At 49.3% G+C, this 17,823-nt stretch overlaps 1 protein-coding gene across 1 annotated transcript; it reads left to right on the top strand.

Moving 5' to 3' along the window:
* The first annotated feature begins 6,526 nt into the window (after positions 1 to 6,526).
* LOC139235095 (proheparin-binding EGF-like growth factor) lies at positions 6,527 to 17,391 on the top strand. The gene is made up of 6 exons (XM_070866253.1): positions 6,527 to 6,631; positions 7,049 to 7,279; positions 12,560 to 12,746; positions 14,490 to 14,648; positions 16,832 to 16,920; positions 17,027 to 17,391. Exons 1-5 carry the CDS (start codon positions 6,586 to 6,588, stop codon positions 16,914 to 16,916), a joined length of 708 nt encoding a protein of 235 aa, XP_070722354.1. The 5' UTR covers positions 6,527 to 6,585; the 3' UTR covers positions 16,917 to 16,920; positions 17,027 to 17,391.
* The last annotated feature ends 432 nt before the right edge of the window (positions 17,392 to 17,823 follow it).

Here is a 17,823-nt window from a genome sequence, read left to right on the forward strand (position 1 = left end):
AGGTCAGCTCCTGGGGGTGAAAGGCTCATGGCACGTGCCGTGTATGTAACCACAATGTAACACCACTGTATTACTGTATACACTCAACCTAGATGCACACTTTGACCACAAGGGGTGAACTTGTGGGAGACACTCCTTACCTGAACACACAGGTATAAAAAGGGAGGTCCCACGCAGCGTCATCATCTTTGGAGTCCTGTGAATAAATGTCAACCACGTCAGGACTGTGCCGTTCAAGCCGGCCTCCAATGGCCAGGCGGAACGTGTGGTCCAAATCATTAAGCAAGGTATGCTCAGGATTCAAGGACCCTCCCTACAATGCCGCCTATCGCACCTCCTGCTGGCCTATAGATCCCGACCGTACTCGCTCACGGGGGTCCCGCCCGCAGAGCTACTAATGAAACGGACACTCAAAACTCGGTTGTCCCTCATTCACCCGGTCCTGACCGACACAGTTGAGGGCAAGCGCAAGTCACAAAACGAGTACCATGACCGTATTTCGGGGGGGAGATGTATAGAAATAAATGATCCTGTATTCGTCCTCAATCACGCCATGGGGCCCAAGTGGCTTGAGGGCACTTTAATTGACAAAGAGGGGAATAGGGTCATCATGGTAAAACTCAACAATGGTCAGATATGCCGTAAGCATCTGGAGCAAGTAAACAAAAGGTTCAGCATGGACACGGAGGAACCTGAAGAAGACCATGAGATGGAGCTCACCACACCGCCAGTGAACGAGCAACAAGAGCATTCAGAAGAATGCACAGTCCCTGCGGTCAGCCCGGACAGGCCGGAATCACCACAGGTGACAGACACTCACGTCAGTGTCCAACAACCAGAGCCCCAACTGCGGCGCTCCACGCGGGAGCGTAGACCACCTGAAAGACTAAACCTATGATCCCAGTAAGACTTTTTTTGGGGGGGGGGGGGGGAGGTGATGTCATGTATGTAACCACAATGTAACACCACTGTTTTACTGTATACACTCAACCTAGATGCACACCTTGACCACAAGTGGTGAACTTGTGGGAGACACTCCTTACCTGAACACAGGTATAAAAAGGGAGGTCCCACACAGGGTCATCATCTTTGGAGTCCTGTGAATAAAGAGTTAAAGTCACAGAGTGACCTTGTCCCCAGAATGTGCCTTGTGTGGTTTCATACTGTAGAGTAAGGACTTTACAGCACGGAATCAGAAATCTGACTCAGAGGCCGGAGCCAACAGATGCGTCCAATGATAGGAGAGAATTTTACAAGGGCCCCAGTGACGATAGGCCAAGGTCGCTGCTAATGGATGCAGGGCTCATAAAATCTACCCTCTTATTTTCACCTGACATCATAAGCCAATTATTATCCCTTTAAATTGCCTTCCACATCCAGGGCTATATTTTGCTCAGTACGTAACGGAAGGTATAAATCACTCGAAAGCAGGGAGATTTATGACGACGGGTGAATGAAAGAATTTTCTTTTGACTTTATACGTACAGCAAAATATACACCAGATAAGCCTAACTTGGGGTAGCAATGGAAGAAAGACTTGCATTTCTATCGCGCCTTTCACGGCCACTGGGCGTCCCAAAGTGCTTTACAGCCAAAATCTGTAGTCACTGTTGTAATGTAGAGAACACAGCAGCCAATTTGTGCACAGCAAGCTCCCACAGACAGAAAAGTGACCAGATAATCTGCTTTAGTGATATTGGTCGAGTGATAAATATTGGCCGCAGGACACTGGGGATAACTCCCCTGCTCTTCTTCGAAATAGAGCCATGGGATCTTTTACATCCACCTGAGAGAGCAGACAGTTTTAATGTCTCATCCGAAAGATGGCACCTAGGTCAGTACAGCGCTCCCTCAGTATTGCCCCTCCGGCAGTGCGGCGCTCCCTCAGTACTGCCCCTCTGACAGTGCGGCGCTCCCTCAGTACTGTCCCTCCGACAGTGCGGCCCTCCCTCAGTACTGCCCCTCCGACAGTGCGGCACTCCCTCAGTACTGTCCCTCCGACAGTGCGGCGCTCCCTCAGTACTGTCCCTCCGACAGTGCGGCGCTCCCTCAGTACTGCCCCTCCGACAGTGCGGCGCTCCCTCAGTACTGCCCCTCCGACAGTGCGGCGCTCCCTCAGTACTGTCCCTCCGACAGTGCGGCGCTCCCTCAGTACTGCCCCTCCGACAGTGCGGCGCTCCCTCAGTACTGCCCCTCCGACAGTGCGGCACTCCCTCAGTACTGTCCCTCCGACAGTGCGGCGCTCCCTCAGTACTGCCCCTCTGACAGTGCGGCGCTCCCTCAGTACTGCACTGGGAGTGTTAGCCTGGTTTATGTGCTCGTGTCCCTGGAGTGGGACTTGAACCCACAACCTTCTGACTCAGAGGCGAGAGTGCTGCCCACTAAACCAAAGCTGACACTACAATGATCCCTGAAGATAATGCTTTCCCAGCTCCATCTACCTTTGCGGAAATACATATTCGCTCACACCATTTTCCTCAATCCCTCCCTCCGAGATAGTATTTTGTTCAGAAGAACATCCATGGTATGGGAAAAGGTCATTTGCCAATGGGCCATAAAGAACCATCAATCATAATGGCCTCTAAATTTATCCCAGTTTCCTGGGGGAGGCAATTAAATACAGGTAATATAGCCAAGAAGCTAAAAGTGTGCATTCCCTCCAGGTAATATGGTCACTTCCTGACTAATGTGCAACGCATAACTTAGACCCAGATTTAACCTTCAGTCCCACTTCTAGTCAAATAATCACCCAACCCCTTTTTAAAGTGTCAACTGTGGCTCAGTGGGCAGCACTCTTGTCTCTGAGTCAGAAGGTTGTGAGTTCAAGTCCCACTCCAGGGAGTTGAGCACAAAAATCTAAGCTGACACTCCAGTGCAGTACTGAGGGAGCACCGCACTGTCGGAGGGGCAGTACTGAGGGAGCGCCGCACTGTTGGAGGGACAGTACTGAGGGAGCACCGCAGTGTCTGCTCTCTCAGGTGGATGTAAAAGATCCCATGGCACTATTTCGAAGAAGAGCAGGGGAGTTATCCCCGGTGTCCTGGGGCCAATATTTATTCCTCAATCAACATAACAAAAACAGATTATCTGGTCATTATCACATTGCTGTGTGTGGGAGCTTGCTGTGTGCAAATTGGCTGCTGCGTTTCCTACATTACAACAGTGACTACACACCAAAAGTGCTTATTTGTCTGTAAGGCGCTTTGAGACGTATGGTGGTTGTGAAAGGCGCTATATAAATCCAAATCTTTCTTTTAAAAAGATTCATGAACAAAGCTCTAATTAATTTTGAAGAAATTCTATTCTGCATTTCAACCAGCTTTTGGGGAATCTGTAAACCTGACTATTCTATATGCAGGGTCTCTCGTCTCACAGTCACAGCTGATATTTACAAAAATCTATTTCTCATTTATTATCCATCTCTTTCACCATATCACATCTTAACTTTCTGCTTGCCAAAGAAACACTTTCACTTCTGGAAATCTACCATTATAATTTAGAGTTAGAATGCATAGAATTCATAGAATGGTTACAACTATTTTAATGTAAAACTATAAAACTTTTAAAGGGGCACTAGAACCGCCAAATTAACAAATTAAACTTTTTCAACAATAAACGGTCAAATTAAAATTTGCCCGTCGAGCCCGTGCTGGCTCTCTGCAAGAGCCCCTCAGCCAGTCCCACTCCCCCGCCCTTTCCCTGGAGCCCTGCAATTATTTTCCCTTCAGGGACTTATCCAACTCTCTTTTGAAAGCCACGATTGAGTCTGCCTCCACCACCCTCTCAGGCAGCGCGTTCCAGATCCTAACCACTCGCTGCGTAAAAAGGTTTTCCCTCGTGTCGCCTTTGGTTCTTCTGCCAATCGCCTTAAATCTGTGTCCTCTGGTTCCCGACCCTTCCACCAATGGGAACAGTTTCTCTCGATCTACTCTGTCCAAACCCCTCATGATTTTGAACACCTCGATCAAATCTCCTCTCAACCTTCTCTGCTCCAAGGAGATCCTGACTATTCTGATCATTATCCTGATCATTCCACTAGTTACCCTCTCTAAAGCATTCATATCCTTTGTAACAAAAATAAGGATAAACATTTCAGGACTATGAGGAAAAAGCTGGGGGGGCAGTGGGACTAAGTGGGTCACTCTTTCAAAGGCAGGATGAGCCGATTGATCACTAAAACAGATTATCTGGTCATTATCACATTGCTGTTTGTGGGAGCTTGCTGTGCGCAAATTGCCTGCCGCATTTCCCACATTACAACAGTGACTACACTCCAAATGTACTGCATTGGCTGTAAAGCGCTTTGGGATATCCGGTGGACATGAAAGTCGCTATATAAATGCACCTTCTTTATTTTCTATTTTTCCAATTGGATGTAAAGGCTAAAAGTGACCGAGTGAGAAGCCACGGGCAGTTCGGCTCCCTCTAATATTGGGCGAGATTTCTTTCAGTCCTCCTTTGGCTGCGGGACATTGGTTCCTGAAACTGGCCATAAAACACCCGCAAAGTTCAATCTGTCTGTTTTGGCGGTGTTGGTTGAGGGCGAAATGTTGGCCAGAGCCGTCAGGAATACTCCCACCCCACCCACCTGCTCTTCTTTCAATAGTGCTCTGGAATCCCCAGCATCGAAGCACTGACCACATGCAACTAGCTCCGTTGGGCAGGCCACATAATTCGCATGCCAGACACGAGACTCCCAAAGCAAACGCTCTAATCAGAACTTCTTCGCGGCAAACGAGCCAAAGGTGGGCAGAGGAAACGTTACAAGGACACCCTCAAAGCCTCCCTGATAAAATGCAACATCCCCACTGACACCTGGGAGTCCCTGGCCAAAGACCATTCCGCCCTAAGTGGAGGAAGTGCATCCGGGAGGGCGCTGAGCACCTCGAGTCTTGTCGCCGAGAGCATGCAGAAATCAAGCGCAGGCAGCGGAAGGAGCGTGCGGCAAACCAGTCCCACCCTCCCCTTCCCTCAACCACTGTCTGTCCCACCTGTGACAGGGACTGTGGTTCTCGTATTGGACTGTTCAGTCACCTGAGGACTCATGTTAAGAGTGGAAGCAAGTCTTCCTCGATTCCGAGGGACTGCCTATGGTGATGATAGTGAGGAATCTTGCAGCTGGATCCTAGCCCAGCATCAGGCCGCCCTGGTTGATGACGCACTCGCTTAGTATGGCCTTTATGGAACATGGTTAATTGCCTTCAATGCCACTTGCACACTATGATCTCGAAACGATACTCGGTAACCAGGGCGAATCAATATAACAGTTAGTCATACCTATGGAGCAGCTAATGATTAAAACAGACAAAGTCATAAAACACATCAAATGACCTGCTGATACATGCCCTGGAGGATATTGTTCTCAGATTATCTCATCCATTGCTTAAAGATGACAAAAAGAAAAAATATCTTTGGATGTCCCTAAGCCTTTTACAGCCAATGAAGTACTTTTTGAAGTGTAGTCGCTGTTGTAATGTAGGAAACGCGGCAGCCCATTTACGCACAGCAAGCTCCCACAAACAGCGATGTGATAATGACCAGATATTGTTTTTAGTGATGTTGATTGAGGGATAAATATTGGCCCCAGGACACCGGGGAGAACTCCCCTGCTATTCTTCAAAATAGTGCCATGGGACCCGAGAGGGCAGATAGGGCCTCGGTTTAATGGCTCATCCGAAAGACGGCACCTCCGACAGTGCAGCGGAGGCTCCCTCAGTACTGTCGGAGGGGCTGTACTGAGGGAGTGCCGCATTGTCAGAGGGGCAGTACTGAGGGAGCGCCGCACTGTCGGAGGGGCAGTGCTGAGTGAGCGCTGCACTGTGGGAGGGGCAATACTGAGGGAGTGCTGCACTGTCGGAGGGGCAGTACTGAGGGAGTGTCGCACTTTGGAGGGGCAATACTGAGGGAGCGCTGCACTATCGGAGGGGCAGTACTTGGGGAACGCCGCACTGTTGGAGGTGCCGACTTTTGGATGAGACGTTAAACCGAGGCCCCGTCTGCTCTCTCAGTTGAATATAAAAGATCTCACGGCACTATTTCGAAGAAGAGCAGAGGAGTTATCCCCGGTGTTCTGGGGCCGTATATTTATCCCTCAATCAACATAACATACAAACAGATTATCTGGGTCATTATCACATTGCTGTGTGTGGGAGCTTGCTGTGCGCAAATTGGCTCCTACGTTTCCCACATTACAACAATGACTGCATTCCAAAAGTACTTAATTGGCTGTAAAGCGCTTTGGGACGTCCGATGGCCGTGAAAGGTGCTATAAGAATGCAGATCTTTTATTCCTTTTTGGGTTGATAAGAAAAGTTGCCCCCAAACTTTCTGGCCCACTTGAGGTGACGTCACAAGGGGGGGGTAGGGGAGAGGAGGAACTGAGTCAACATGCGGGGCGGGGCTGACATCAGTGGAGTGTGAGTGACAGGTTGCTTGAACCAATCGGATGGAGCAGAGGGCGGAGCCGCAGGTGAGGTAGGCGTGCCTCGCACACCTGGAGCAGGTAGAGCACATAACCTGGGACCAGGAGCAGGAGCAGGAAAACCTCCAGCTTGCATTTCACCCATTAGGACCTTTTCCGTTGAGATGGTTAAATTGCAAGCCTTGCATCAGTTGTTGCTGCTGACTGCAGGTAAAGAAAGTTTGTGTTTTAAAAAGTTTGGGAATGATGCAATTGTTACTAAAACGTAGAAAGCTGTAACATACATTGCAATGGGCTACTTGCAATTATTTAGGACCTTTTAACTTGGTTCTCTCTCCAGAGAAGGTGTTGTGATTTCACTAGAGAAACTGAACGGGGCGAAACTAACGCCAGCTATGAGCAGATCGTGTTTTCGATCTGACTTTACTGAGATTCTCCACACGCGGAAGTTCTCGGTGCTCGGATCGAAGTTATAAACTCTGTTTCAGTGATTGGTCTAAAGTGTGGAGTTCCACTGTGGCTGCCAAAGTGGAACTCCACACTTTAGACCAATGCATTATGATCAGAACTTATTCTAAGTCTTTTGGTATTTTAAATAAAAATAATCTATTTTTTTTTGTATTGCAGCCGGTCTCTGGACAGTAACTGGGTGGCCTGTGGACCATGCTGAGATGCAGTTGGTTTCTGCTGGGGTTCCCAGTCCCAATCTCCCTACTTTCAGCCCCAGTATCACCCAACAACTGACCACTGCTCTGTTCACTGACTCCAGTGAAGAATATTATGATGTGGATGACTATGAGGATGAATATGATCTATTTCCATCTGAAGAATTGCAGCATGAAACGTTACCAGCAAAAGGTTTGTAAGCTCTTTTATAATCGAATCTTCAGCACCTTGCTTACGCCAGGGAGTCTCATTAATTACACACTGGCATGCAGTCTGTTTCCAGTGTCTTAAGACCAATTATTGCTGTGTTTAAAACGCCCACGGTTTATTTAAGTGTTCACTGGTAATTCAGGAAATAAATGTCACACTTATTAAGCTACATCCTAATCACAGCAAACTGCTTCTGTTAGCAAGTCAGACTTGCATTTATATAGCGCCTTTCATGACCTCAGGATGTCCCAAAGCGTTTCACAGCCAATGAAGTACTATTAAAAGTGTGATCGCTGTTTACAATGTTGGTAATGTTGGTGTTGTGACACTGGAATATGATGGCATATACTTTAAAATTCCGGCATGTTAATTCATGTACGAGTTTTCTAATTCACCCAATAGGGAGACGCAGGGTTGGTTAACAAACTGTTAACTACCTTTAGGACTTTGTCAGTCCAATAATTCACACGTGGTATGGAGATTTCTGAAAGGCAGGCACTAAATGGTAGTTCTACCAAAGTCTATTCAGTACTGTCCTTGAAGCTTCATTTACAACAATCTTTAGTTTTGGCGTGAATCAATTTTAGTTTTGCACCGACACGCATTTAATTTATCGCAGAGTCTGCAGTCCAACTTAAGCTGAGAGAAGCAGTGGCTCAGTGGGCAGCTCTCGCCTCTGGGTCAGAAGGTTGTGGGTTCAAGTCCCACTCCAGAGACTTGAGCACATAATTCTAGCCTGACACTCCCAGTGCAGTGCTGAGGGAGCGCCGCACTGTCGGAGGGGCAGTGCTGAGGGACTGTCGGAGGGGCAGTGCTGAGGGAGCGCCGCACTGTCGGAGGGGCAGTGCTGAGGGAGCACCGCACTGTTGGAGGGGCAGTGCTAAGGGAGTGCCACACTGTTGGAGGGGCAGTACTGAGGGAGGGCCGCACTGTCGGAGGGACAGTACTGAGGGAGCGCCGCACTGTCGGAGGGGCAGTACTGAGGGAGTGCTGCACTGTCGGAGGGGCAGTACTGAGGGAACGCCGCACTGTCGGAGGGCTAGTGCTGAGGGAGCGCCGCACTGTCGGAGGGGCAGTACTGCGGGAGCGCCGCACTGTCGGAGGGGCAGTGCTGAGGGAGCGCCGCACTGTCGGAGGGGCAGTACTGAGGGAGCGCCGCACTGTCGGAGGGGCAGTGCTGAGGGAGCGCCACACTGTCGGAGGGGCAGTACTGAGGGAGTGCTGCACTGTCGGAGGGGCAGTGCTGAGGGAGTGCCACACTGTTGGAGGGGCAGTGCTGAGGGAGCGCCGCACTGACTGGAACTGTCACTACATGTGTTTGTAATAGAAACAGAAACTGCTCGAGGTACTCAGCAGGTCAGGCAGCATTTGTGGAACGAGGAACTGAGATAACGTCTCCGGTCGATGACCTTCCATCAGAACGACAGCTATTGGTCTTGGAGTAGTGGAGGCATTGTAACTACAGACATCCGTTGTACGAAGGTTGAAGCGTTGAGCTTCATTGGAACAGTGTCGGAGGTTATGGACCGAGAAAGAAAAAGAAAGACTTAGATTTATATAGTGTCTTTCACGACCACCGGACATCCCAAAGCGCTTTACAGCCAATGAAGTACTTTTGTAAGAATTTAGTGGAACTTTACCAGATGTACTTAAGGCAGCTGTGTAGCTGGTGAAAGTAGAGCTTGGGGTTAGACAATGTGTTGGCCTTGTTTTATTCCTTGTGGCAGACTTCAAAACTCCAATCACATTTGATAAACTGAGAAGCTATTGCTATTTCGATGCTAGAATATTTCTAAATAGCTTTCACTTTCAAAATGAGGAAATCTTTCCTTTTTATTTAAAATAAACTCACCGTGCAATTATTGACTTGTGTTGCATCTTTGTCTCATAAAATGATTCCTGAAAGGATGCTTTGTGTTCAACCAATAAAAATATTAGCCTGACGTTTCCTCATTGGACACAACCTGGAAGTGCGTACACCTGGAATTACACCCATTGTCCGATTGTCAAGTTACAAGAAGTATCCTCCCAATCTCATTAGATTGCGCCCAGAGAAGGTTCACTCTGTTGATTCCGGGGATGAGGGCGTTGACTTATGAGGAAAGGTTGAGTAGGTTGGGCCTCTACTCATTGGAATTCATAAGGATGAGAGGTGATCTTGTTGAAACGTATAAGATTATGCGGGGGCTTGACAAGGTGGATGCAGAGAGGATGTTTCCACTGATGGGAGAGACTAGAACGAGGGGACATAATCTTAGAATAAGGGGCCGCCCATTTAAAACTGAGATTAGGAGGAATTTCTTCTCTGAGGATTGTGGATCTGTGGAATTTGCTGCCTCAGAGAGCTGTGGAAGCTGGGATATTGAATAAATTTAAGTTGGAGATAGACAGTTTCTTAAACGATAAGGGGTTATGGGGAACGGGCGGGGAAGTGGAGCTGAGTCCATGATCGGATCAGCCATGATCGTATTGAATGGCGGAGCAGGCTCGAGGAGCCGAATGGTCGACTCCTGCTCCTATTTCTTATGTTCTAAACTCTCAATGGGCATAAATTGACAGAGTTCAGTGTAAACAGTCAGGGGCCCAGAATACATCAAAACCACACCAGTATATTTCTTCTGAGTCTTAGATTAAATTTTACAACTCATTTCACCATCATTCATGCACATGTTTAAGGACCAGTGATCGGTGGAAGTGTTTGTGGGGAACACATTATAGGAAAACATGGTTCATCAATGAAAGGAAAATCACATGGGAGGGGATGGGGGACTGGTAAGGGGGTTGACTATTCCAAAGCACTCCTGGCTGGCCTTCCACATTCTACCCTACGTCAATTAGAGGTGATCCAAAATTTGGCAGCCTGTGTCCTAACTCGCACCAAGTCCCACTCACCCATCACCCGCTGTGCTCGCTGACCCGTGTCCTAACTCTCACCAAGTCCCACTCACCCATCACCCCCTGTGCTCACTGACCCGTGTCCTAACTCTCACCAAGTCCCGCTCACCCATCACCCGCTGTGCTCGCTGCCCCGTGTCCTAACTCTCACCAAGTCCCGCTCACCCATCACCCGCTGTGCTCGCTGCCCCGTGTCCTAACTCTCACCAAGTCCCGCTCACCCATCACCCGCTGTGCTCACTGCCTCGTGTCCTAACTCTCACCAAGTCCCGCTCACCCATCACCCGCTGTGCTCGCTGACCCGTGTCCTAACTCTCACCAAGTCCCGCTCACCCATCACCCGCTGTGCTCGCTGACCCGTGTCCTAACTCTCACCAAGTCCCGCTCACCCATCACCCGCTGTGCTCGCTGACCCGTGTCCTAACTCGCACCTTGTCCTGCTCACCCGTCACCCTCCTGTGCTCGCTGACCTACATTGGCTCCCGGTTAAGCAACGTCTCAATTTCAAAATTCTCATCCTTGTTTTCAAATCCCTCCATGGCCCCCGCCCCTCCCTATCTCTGTAACCTCCTCCAGCCCCACAACCCCCCGAGATGTCTGTGCTCCTCTAATTCTGCCCTCCTGAGCATCCCTGATTATAATCGCTCCACCATTGGTGGCCTTGCCTTTTGTTGCCTGGGCCCCAAGCTCTGGAACTCTCTCCCTAAACCTCTCTGCCTCTCTACCTCTCTTTCTTTCTTCAAGACGCTCCTTAAAACCTACCTCTTTTTGACCAAGCTTTTGGTCACCTGCGCTAATTTCTACTTATGTGGCTCGGTGTCTCTTTTTTTATCTCCTAATCTTCCTGTGAAGTGCCTTGGGACATTATAGGCGCTATATAAATACATGTTATTGTTTGCATCTCATTACTTCAGTGAGTGCAGAATTGCATTGCCACTACCACTGATGCACAAAACATGTTGATGAAAAATGCCCTTGGACAAGTGTTGTTGTGTCACAGCAGCAACCTTCTGCAGCAGTCTAAGTTACAGAAAATATTCATTTGAGATTAATTATTTGTGTAATTCAATACTCAGCGGGTCAGGCAGCATCTGTGGGGCGAGGAACAGAGTTAACGTTTCAGGTCGATGACCCTTCGTCAGAACTGAAACAAGTGAGAGATATAACAGGGAAAGGGTGGGGAGGGAAGGTCTGTGATAGGGTGGAAAGCAGGAGAGATTAGAGACAAAAGGGATGATGGTGCAAGGCAAAAGGAGACGGTAATGGGACAAATAAAGACACAAAAGGTGGGTCTAGATAGGGTGTAAATGGGAATGGCAGAATCAACAATTTATGGGCAGGGGTTCTGATCTGAAATTGTTGAACTCGATGTTGAGCCCAGAAGGCTGTAAGGTGCCTAATCGAAAGAAGAGGTGCTGTTCCTCGAGCTTGCGTTGGGCTTCGTTGGAACAGTGTAGGAGGTTATGGACAGAGAAAGAAAAAGAAAGACTTGCATTTCTATAGCGCCTTTCACGATCACCGGACATCTCAAAGCGCTATACAGCCAATGAAGTACTTTTGTGTAGTTACTGTTGTAATGTAGGAAACATGGCAGCCAATTTGCGCACAGCAAGCTCCCACAAACAACGACGTGATAATGACCAGATAATTTGTTTTTTTAGTGATATTGATTGAGGGATAAATATTGGCCCCAGGACACCGGGGATAACTTTTCTGCTCTTCTTCGAAATAGTGCCATGGGATCTTTTGCATCCACCTGAGAGGCCAGACAGGACCTCGGTTTAATGTTTCCTCTGTAAGACGGCACCTCCGACAGTGCGGCACTCCCTCAGTACTGCCCCTCTGACAGTGCGGCACTCCCTCGGCACTGCCCTGGGAGTGTCAGCCTAGATTTATGTGCTCAAATCTGTGGAGTGGGACTTGAACCCACGACCTTCTGACTCCAGAGGCGAGTGTGCTGCCCACTGAGCCACAGCTGTCACTTGAGAGGGGTCAGAGTGGAGCAGGGAATGAAAGTAACAGGCGACCGGAAGCTCGGGTCACGCTTACAGACTGACCGGAGGTGTTCGACAAAGCGGTCACCCAATCTCCGCTTGGTCTCCCCAATGTAGAGGAGGCCAAATCGTGAGCAGCGAATACAGTATACTACATTGAAAGAAGTACAAGAGAATTGTTTATGACATGTCCCTATAGTGTGTGTGTGCATATATAGTGCGCGTGTCCATATAATAATAATATATGGAGGGAAAATTGTATTCTTAAAATGTTAGAAAAATGAATACTTGGAAACATTAATGTGGGTGGGAGAGTAGAGTGTGACGGTGTGTGGAATGATACCAAATATCATCTATTGACTTGTGTTTCCAGTCCAACCAGTTGTTAAACCCCAGCCTGAGGACCGAAAGAAAAAAGGCTCCAAAAAGAATAAAAGCAAGGGAAAGAAGAAGGGGACTGGACGAAGGAAAAAGAAAGACCCGTGCAGAACTACTTACAAGGATTACTGCATCCACGGCAAATGCCAATACTTGAAAACTCTCAATAAACCATCCTGTGTGTAAGTAATTCCATGTGCAACGGGAGCTTCCCAACAACCTTCCTGTGCTTCCTAGTAAAAGTGTGCCCAAGTACCGTGGTTAATCGCAGGAAGCAACGTTTACAGAGAGCGGTTTAGAGACCGACGGGTATCGGTACGATGTTTCGGCCCGAACCTTTCTTCCAGCTGCCATTGCCCCCTGGTTGTTGACCCCTCTGCCAAGGGAAACCGGTCCTTCCCATCCACTCTATCCAGGCCCCTCATAATTTTATACACCTCAATCAGGTCTCCCCTCAGATTCCTCTGTTCCAAAGAAAACAACCCCAGCCTACCCAATCTTTCCTCATCGCTAAAATTCTCCAGTCCCGGCAACATCCTCGTAAATCTCCTCTGCACCCTCTCCAGTGCAATCACATCTTTCCTGTAATGTGGTGACCAGAACTGAACGCAGTACTCCAGCTGTGGCCTAACTAGTGTTTTATACAGTTCAAGCATAACCTCCCTGCTCTTGTATTCTATGCCTCGGCTAATAAAGGCAAGTATCCCGTATGCCTTCTTAACCACCTTATCTACCTGGCCTGCTACCTTCAGGGTTTATGTCCCACCGCTCCGTGCCGGGGTTTATGTCCCACCGCTCCGTGCCGGGGTTTATGCCCCACCGCTCCGTGCCGGGGTTTATGCCCCACCGCTCCATGCCGGGGTTTATGCTCCACACCAGCCCCCTCCCACCCCTCTCCATCTCACCCCATCACCATATCCTTCTATTCCTTTCTCCCCCATGTGTTTATCCAGCTTCCCCTTAAATACATCGATACTATTCACCTCAACCCCTCCCTGTGGCAGCGAGTTCCACATTCTCACCGCTCTCTGGGTAAAGAAGTTTCTTCTGAATTCCCCATTGGATTTATTAGTGACTGTATTATATTGATGGCCCCTAGTTCTGGTCTTCCCTGCATCTTCTCTATGTCTAGAACCTTTCAGGTCACTGCTTGGTCTTCTGTTTGAGTGTAAAGTGCCCCAGCCAGTTCAATCTTTCCTGATGAGTATATCTTCTGAGTTCTGGTATCGACCTTGTAAATCTTGTTTGGTACCTTGTGCAGTGCCTCTATATTTGTTTTACTGTGGTGACCAGCATTGTGCAGGGTATCCCACATGTAGGTACAGTAGACTTGCAAATGCGATCTACATTATTTAATGAGTACATAAGAACATAAGAAATAGGAGCAGGAGTCGGCCATTCGGCCCCTCGAGCCTGCTCCGCCATGTAATATGATCATGGCTGATCCGATCATGGACTCAGCTCCACTTCCCTGCCCGCTCACCATAACCCTTATCCCCTTATCATTTAAGAAACTGTCGATTTCTGTCTTGTATGCATTCAATGACCCAGCTTCCACAGCTCTCTGAGACAGCGAACTCCACAGATTCACATCCCTTCAGAAGAAATTTCTCCTCCTCTCAGTTTTAAATGGGCGGCCCCTTATTCTAAGATCATGCCCTCTAGTACTAGTCTCCCCCATCAGTGGAAACATCCTCTCTGCATCCACCTTGTCAAGCCCCCTCATAATTATACGTTTCGATAAGATCATCTCTCATTCTTCTGAATTCCAATGAGTAGAGACCCAACCTACTCAACCTTTCCTCATAAGTCAACCCCCACATCCCCGGAGTCAACCTAGTGAACCTTCTCTGAACAGTACTTTGTGTATACGTCCAGTCCTCCTGAACGTTTGTTTATTCCTGTTTTGCATGTGTCCTGTTTAGATGCCTTCCCGGTTACCAGAATGAGCGCTGTGGGATACAAGCACTTCTCACTGGAACAAATCAGAAGGGAATCAGTGACCTCTCGGTCACGTTGGTGGTTGTAGCTGTAATACTGCTCGTCTTGATTTTGATTGCTGTGGCTGTCATCGTGACATCGCAGTAAGTATAACTCGAGAGATCTTTCTTGTTCTGTGAACTTGTTCGCTGTCGACTAACTCTCGTCTCCGTGTTCATATACAGTCCCCTCCGCCTATAACGGGCGGGTACGCGCGTTGCGTGATTTGCCCGCTACACGTCTGTAATGTATTTGCTTCGTGGGTTCTTTGCTGAAGAATTCACAGCAACACATTGCTACGAAGAACTAGTTGGTTTATTAGCAAAAGGTTTAACAATCGCACTACACATTACCAGTTCATCCACCAGGCTCACAATTGCATACCTCAACGTGGATCCCCCGAACCCAACTGGCTGGGGTTTTATTGAGTCTTGTAAGTATCACGTGACTGGCTAAGCCACTCCCGACTCAACAGCTCTACAAACCTATGAGCATCCTCGCAGGTGCACACATTACGTATGTGACAGCCGATAAATCGCAGTAGCGCAATTTCTGTATGCGACCAGAATGTTCCTGCTGTCTGCCAACCTTTCGCACAATTGCTACCAACTCCACTCAGACCTCCGGCTTAATGTAAGCTGTAATCCCCCACACCCTGATTCGAGGGGATCAGAAGGGTTTAAGAACACAAAAGGTAATTGAATATTAACGAGGGGTTATTTACTTACCTATGGTCATGTGTTCTGTGCACCTTACCAGACGGCAATGAGTGAGTAAACACAGCCATTTCTGGCTGATGATAAATGGAGTATTTGAGACGCTGTAATCGGCAACTTTCAAATTAACGTTAATGCAAATGGGTAATGATTAATGTCCCTCTCTGGCTGATTATAAGCGAATGCCTGTATTGAGTGTTGGGGACTGTAACAATGTCAGCCATGGCTCAGTGGGCAGCACACTCGCCTCTGAGTCAGAAGGTTGTGGGTTCAAGTCCTATTCCAGGAACTCGACCGCATAGATCTAGGCTGACACTCCCAGTGCAGTGCTGAGGGAGTGCCGCACTGTCGGAGGGGCAGTGCTGAGGGAGCGCCGCACTGTCGGAGGGGCAGTACTGAGAGAGCGCCGCACTGTCGGAGGGGCAGTACTGAGGGGGTGCTGCACTGTCGGAGGGGCAGTACTGAGGGGGTGCTGCACTGTCGGAGGAGCAGTACTGAGGGAGTGCTGCACTGTCGGAGGGGCAGTACTGAGGGAGCGCCGCATGGTTGGAGGGGCAGTACTAGGGGAGCGCGCACTGTCGCAGGGGCAGTATTGAGGGAGCGGCGCAGTGTCGGAGGGGCAGTATTGAGGGAGCGGCGCAGTGTCGGAGGGGCAGTACTGAGGGAGCGCCGCACTGTCGGAGGGGCAGTACTGAGGGAGCGCCGCACTGTTGGAGGGGCAGTACTGAGGGAGTGCCGCACTGTCGGAGGGGCAGTACTGAGGGGGTGCTGCACTGTCGGAGGAGCAGTACTGAGGGAGTGCTGCACTGTCGGAGGGGCAGTACTGAGGGAGCGCCGCATGGTTGGAGGGGCAGTACTAGGGGAGCGCGCACTGTCGCAGGGGCAGTATTGAGGGAGCGGCGCAGTGTCGGAGAGGCAGTACTGAGGGAGCGCCGCACTGTCGGAGGGGCAGTACTGAGGGAGCGCCGCACTGTCGGAGGGGCAGTACTGAGGGAGTGCCGCACTGTCGGAGGGGCAGTACTGAGGGAGCGCCGCACTGTCGGAGGGGCAGTGCTGAGGGAGTGCCGCACTGTCGGAGGGGCAGTGCTGAGGGAGTGCCGCACTATCGCAGGGGTAGTACTGAGGGAGCGCCGCACTGTGGGAGGTGCCGTCTTTCAGATGAGATGTTAAACTGAGGCCCCCATCTGCTCTCCCAGGTGGACATAAAAGATCCCAAGGCACTATTTCGAAGAAGAGCAGGGGAATTTATCCCTGGTGACCTGGTCAATAGTTATTCCTCAATCAACATTGCTTTAATAAAAAATAATCTGGGTCATTATCACATTGTTGTTTGTGGGAGCTTGCTGTGCGCAAATTGGCTGCCGTGTTTCCCACATTACAACAGTGACTACACTTCAAAAAGTACTTCATTGGCTGTGAAGCACTTTGAGACGTCCGGTGGTCGTGACAGGCGCTATAGAAATGCAAGTCTTTCTATCAGCCTATCCTATTCCTTTCTGCCTCGGGTGTTAAAGAATACTAAATCATTTTACTTTCATCACTGCGTTTCTAATGACTCATCCTTGTTTCAGAATTAGGAAGAAAATGAGGGTGGAACATGACGTTGTGAGTGAAGAGAAACAAAAACTCGGAGCAGAGACTGGAATTGTGGTTTAAAAATGTAAGTTAAGTGTGTGTGTGTGTGTGTGTGTGTGTGTGTGTGTAGGAAGGATGTTTAGAAGCACGTGTTGCATTGAAGCTAATGGATCATCATCTTGTATTTGCAGGAAGGACTCCATCAGATGTTTGAGAAACTGGAGAAGAACGTCCAGCATATCTATCTACTGCATCTATTATGGGATGCCCACTTATTTCTCCCTCCAATTTCTTCTGTTCTTGATGTATAACGGTAAAATCTTCAGCAAAGCAAAACTCTGTGTAACATTGGTGAAATGACAACTTTCTTTGCTATAGCTCCACTTAACGTAGTAAAATCAACCCAAGGTGCTTCGCAGGAGCATTCTCGAACAACAATTGGCACCTAGCCACATGAGGAGATATTAGGACAGGTGACCAGAACCTTTGGCCAAGAGGAACCGAGTGATGTCTTGAAGGAGGCGAAGAGATTGAGGGGGAGCTGGGGGGGCGGGGGTGGAGAGCTCCAAGCTGAGGCGGCTGAAGGCACGGCCACCGATGGTGGAGCGAAGGAGTTGGGGAGGTGCGCAAGAGGGCAGCGCTGGAGGAGCGGAGGTATCTGGGGGACGGGGGGGGGGTTGTGGAGCTGGAGGAGATTACAGAGAAGGGGAGTTTTACGTTTCAGGTGTTGCCGGACCGGGAGTGACTTCAGGTCAGCGAGCACAGGGGGCGATGGGCGAATGGGGCTTGGTACTGCCGATGAGCTGAAGATTGCGCAGGGTGGAAGGTGGGAGCATTGGAATAGGCAAGGATGGGGGGGTGGGGGCCTTTCATCAGCCAATGGGCTGAGGCAGGGACGGAGACGGGCGATGTTTCGGACGATGTCGCCGATGGGAGGAGCATGCATACTTGTTAATCTCCTGTGGTGCACAAGGAACGCTCATTGTGT

The sequence above is a fragment of the Pristiophorus japonicus genome, chromosome 2 (assembly GCF_044704955.1).
Source record: "Pristiophorus japonicus isolate sPriJap1 chromosome 2, sPriJap1.hap1, whole genome shotgun sequence".
Taxonomy (NCBI): Eukaryota; Metazoa; Chordata; class Chondrichthyes; family Pristiophoridae; genus Pristiophorus; species Pristiophorus japonicus.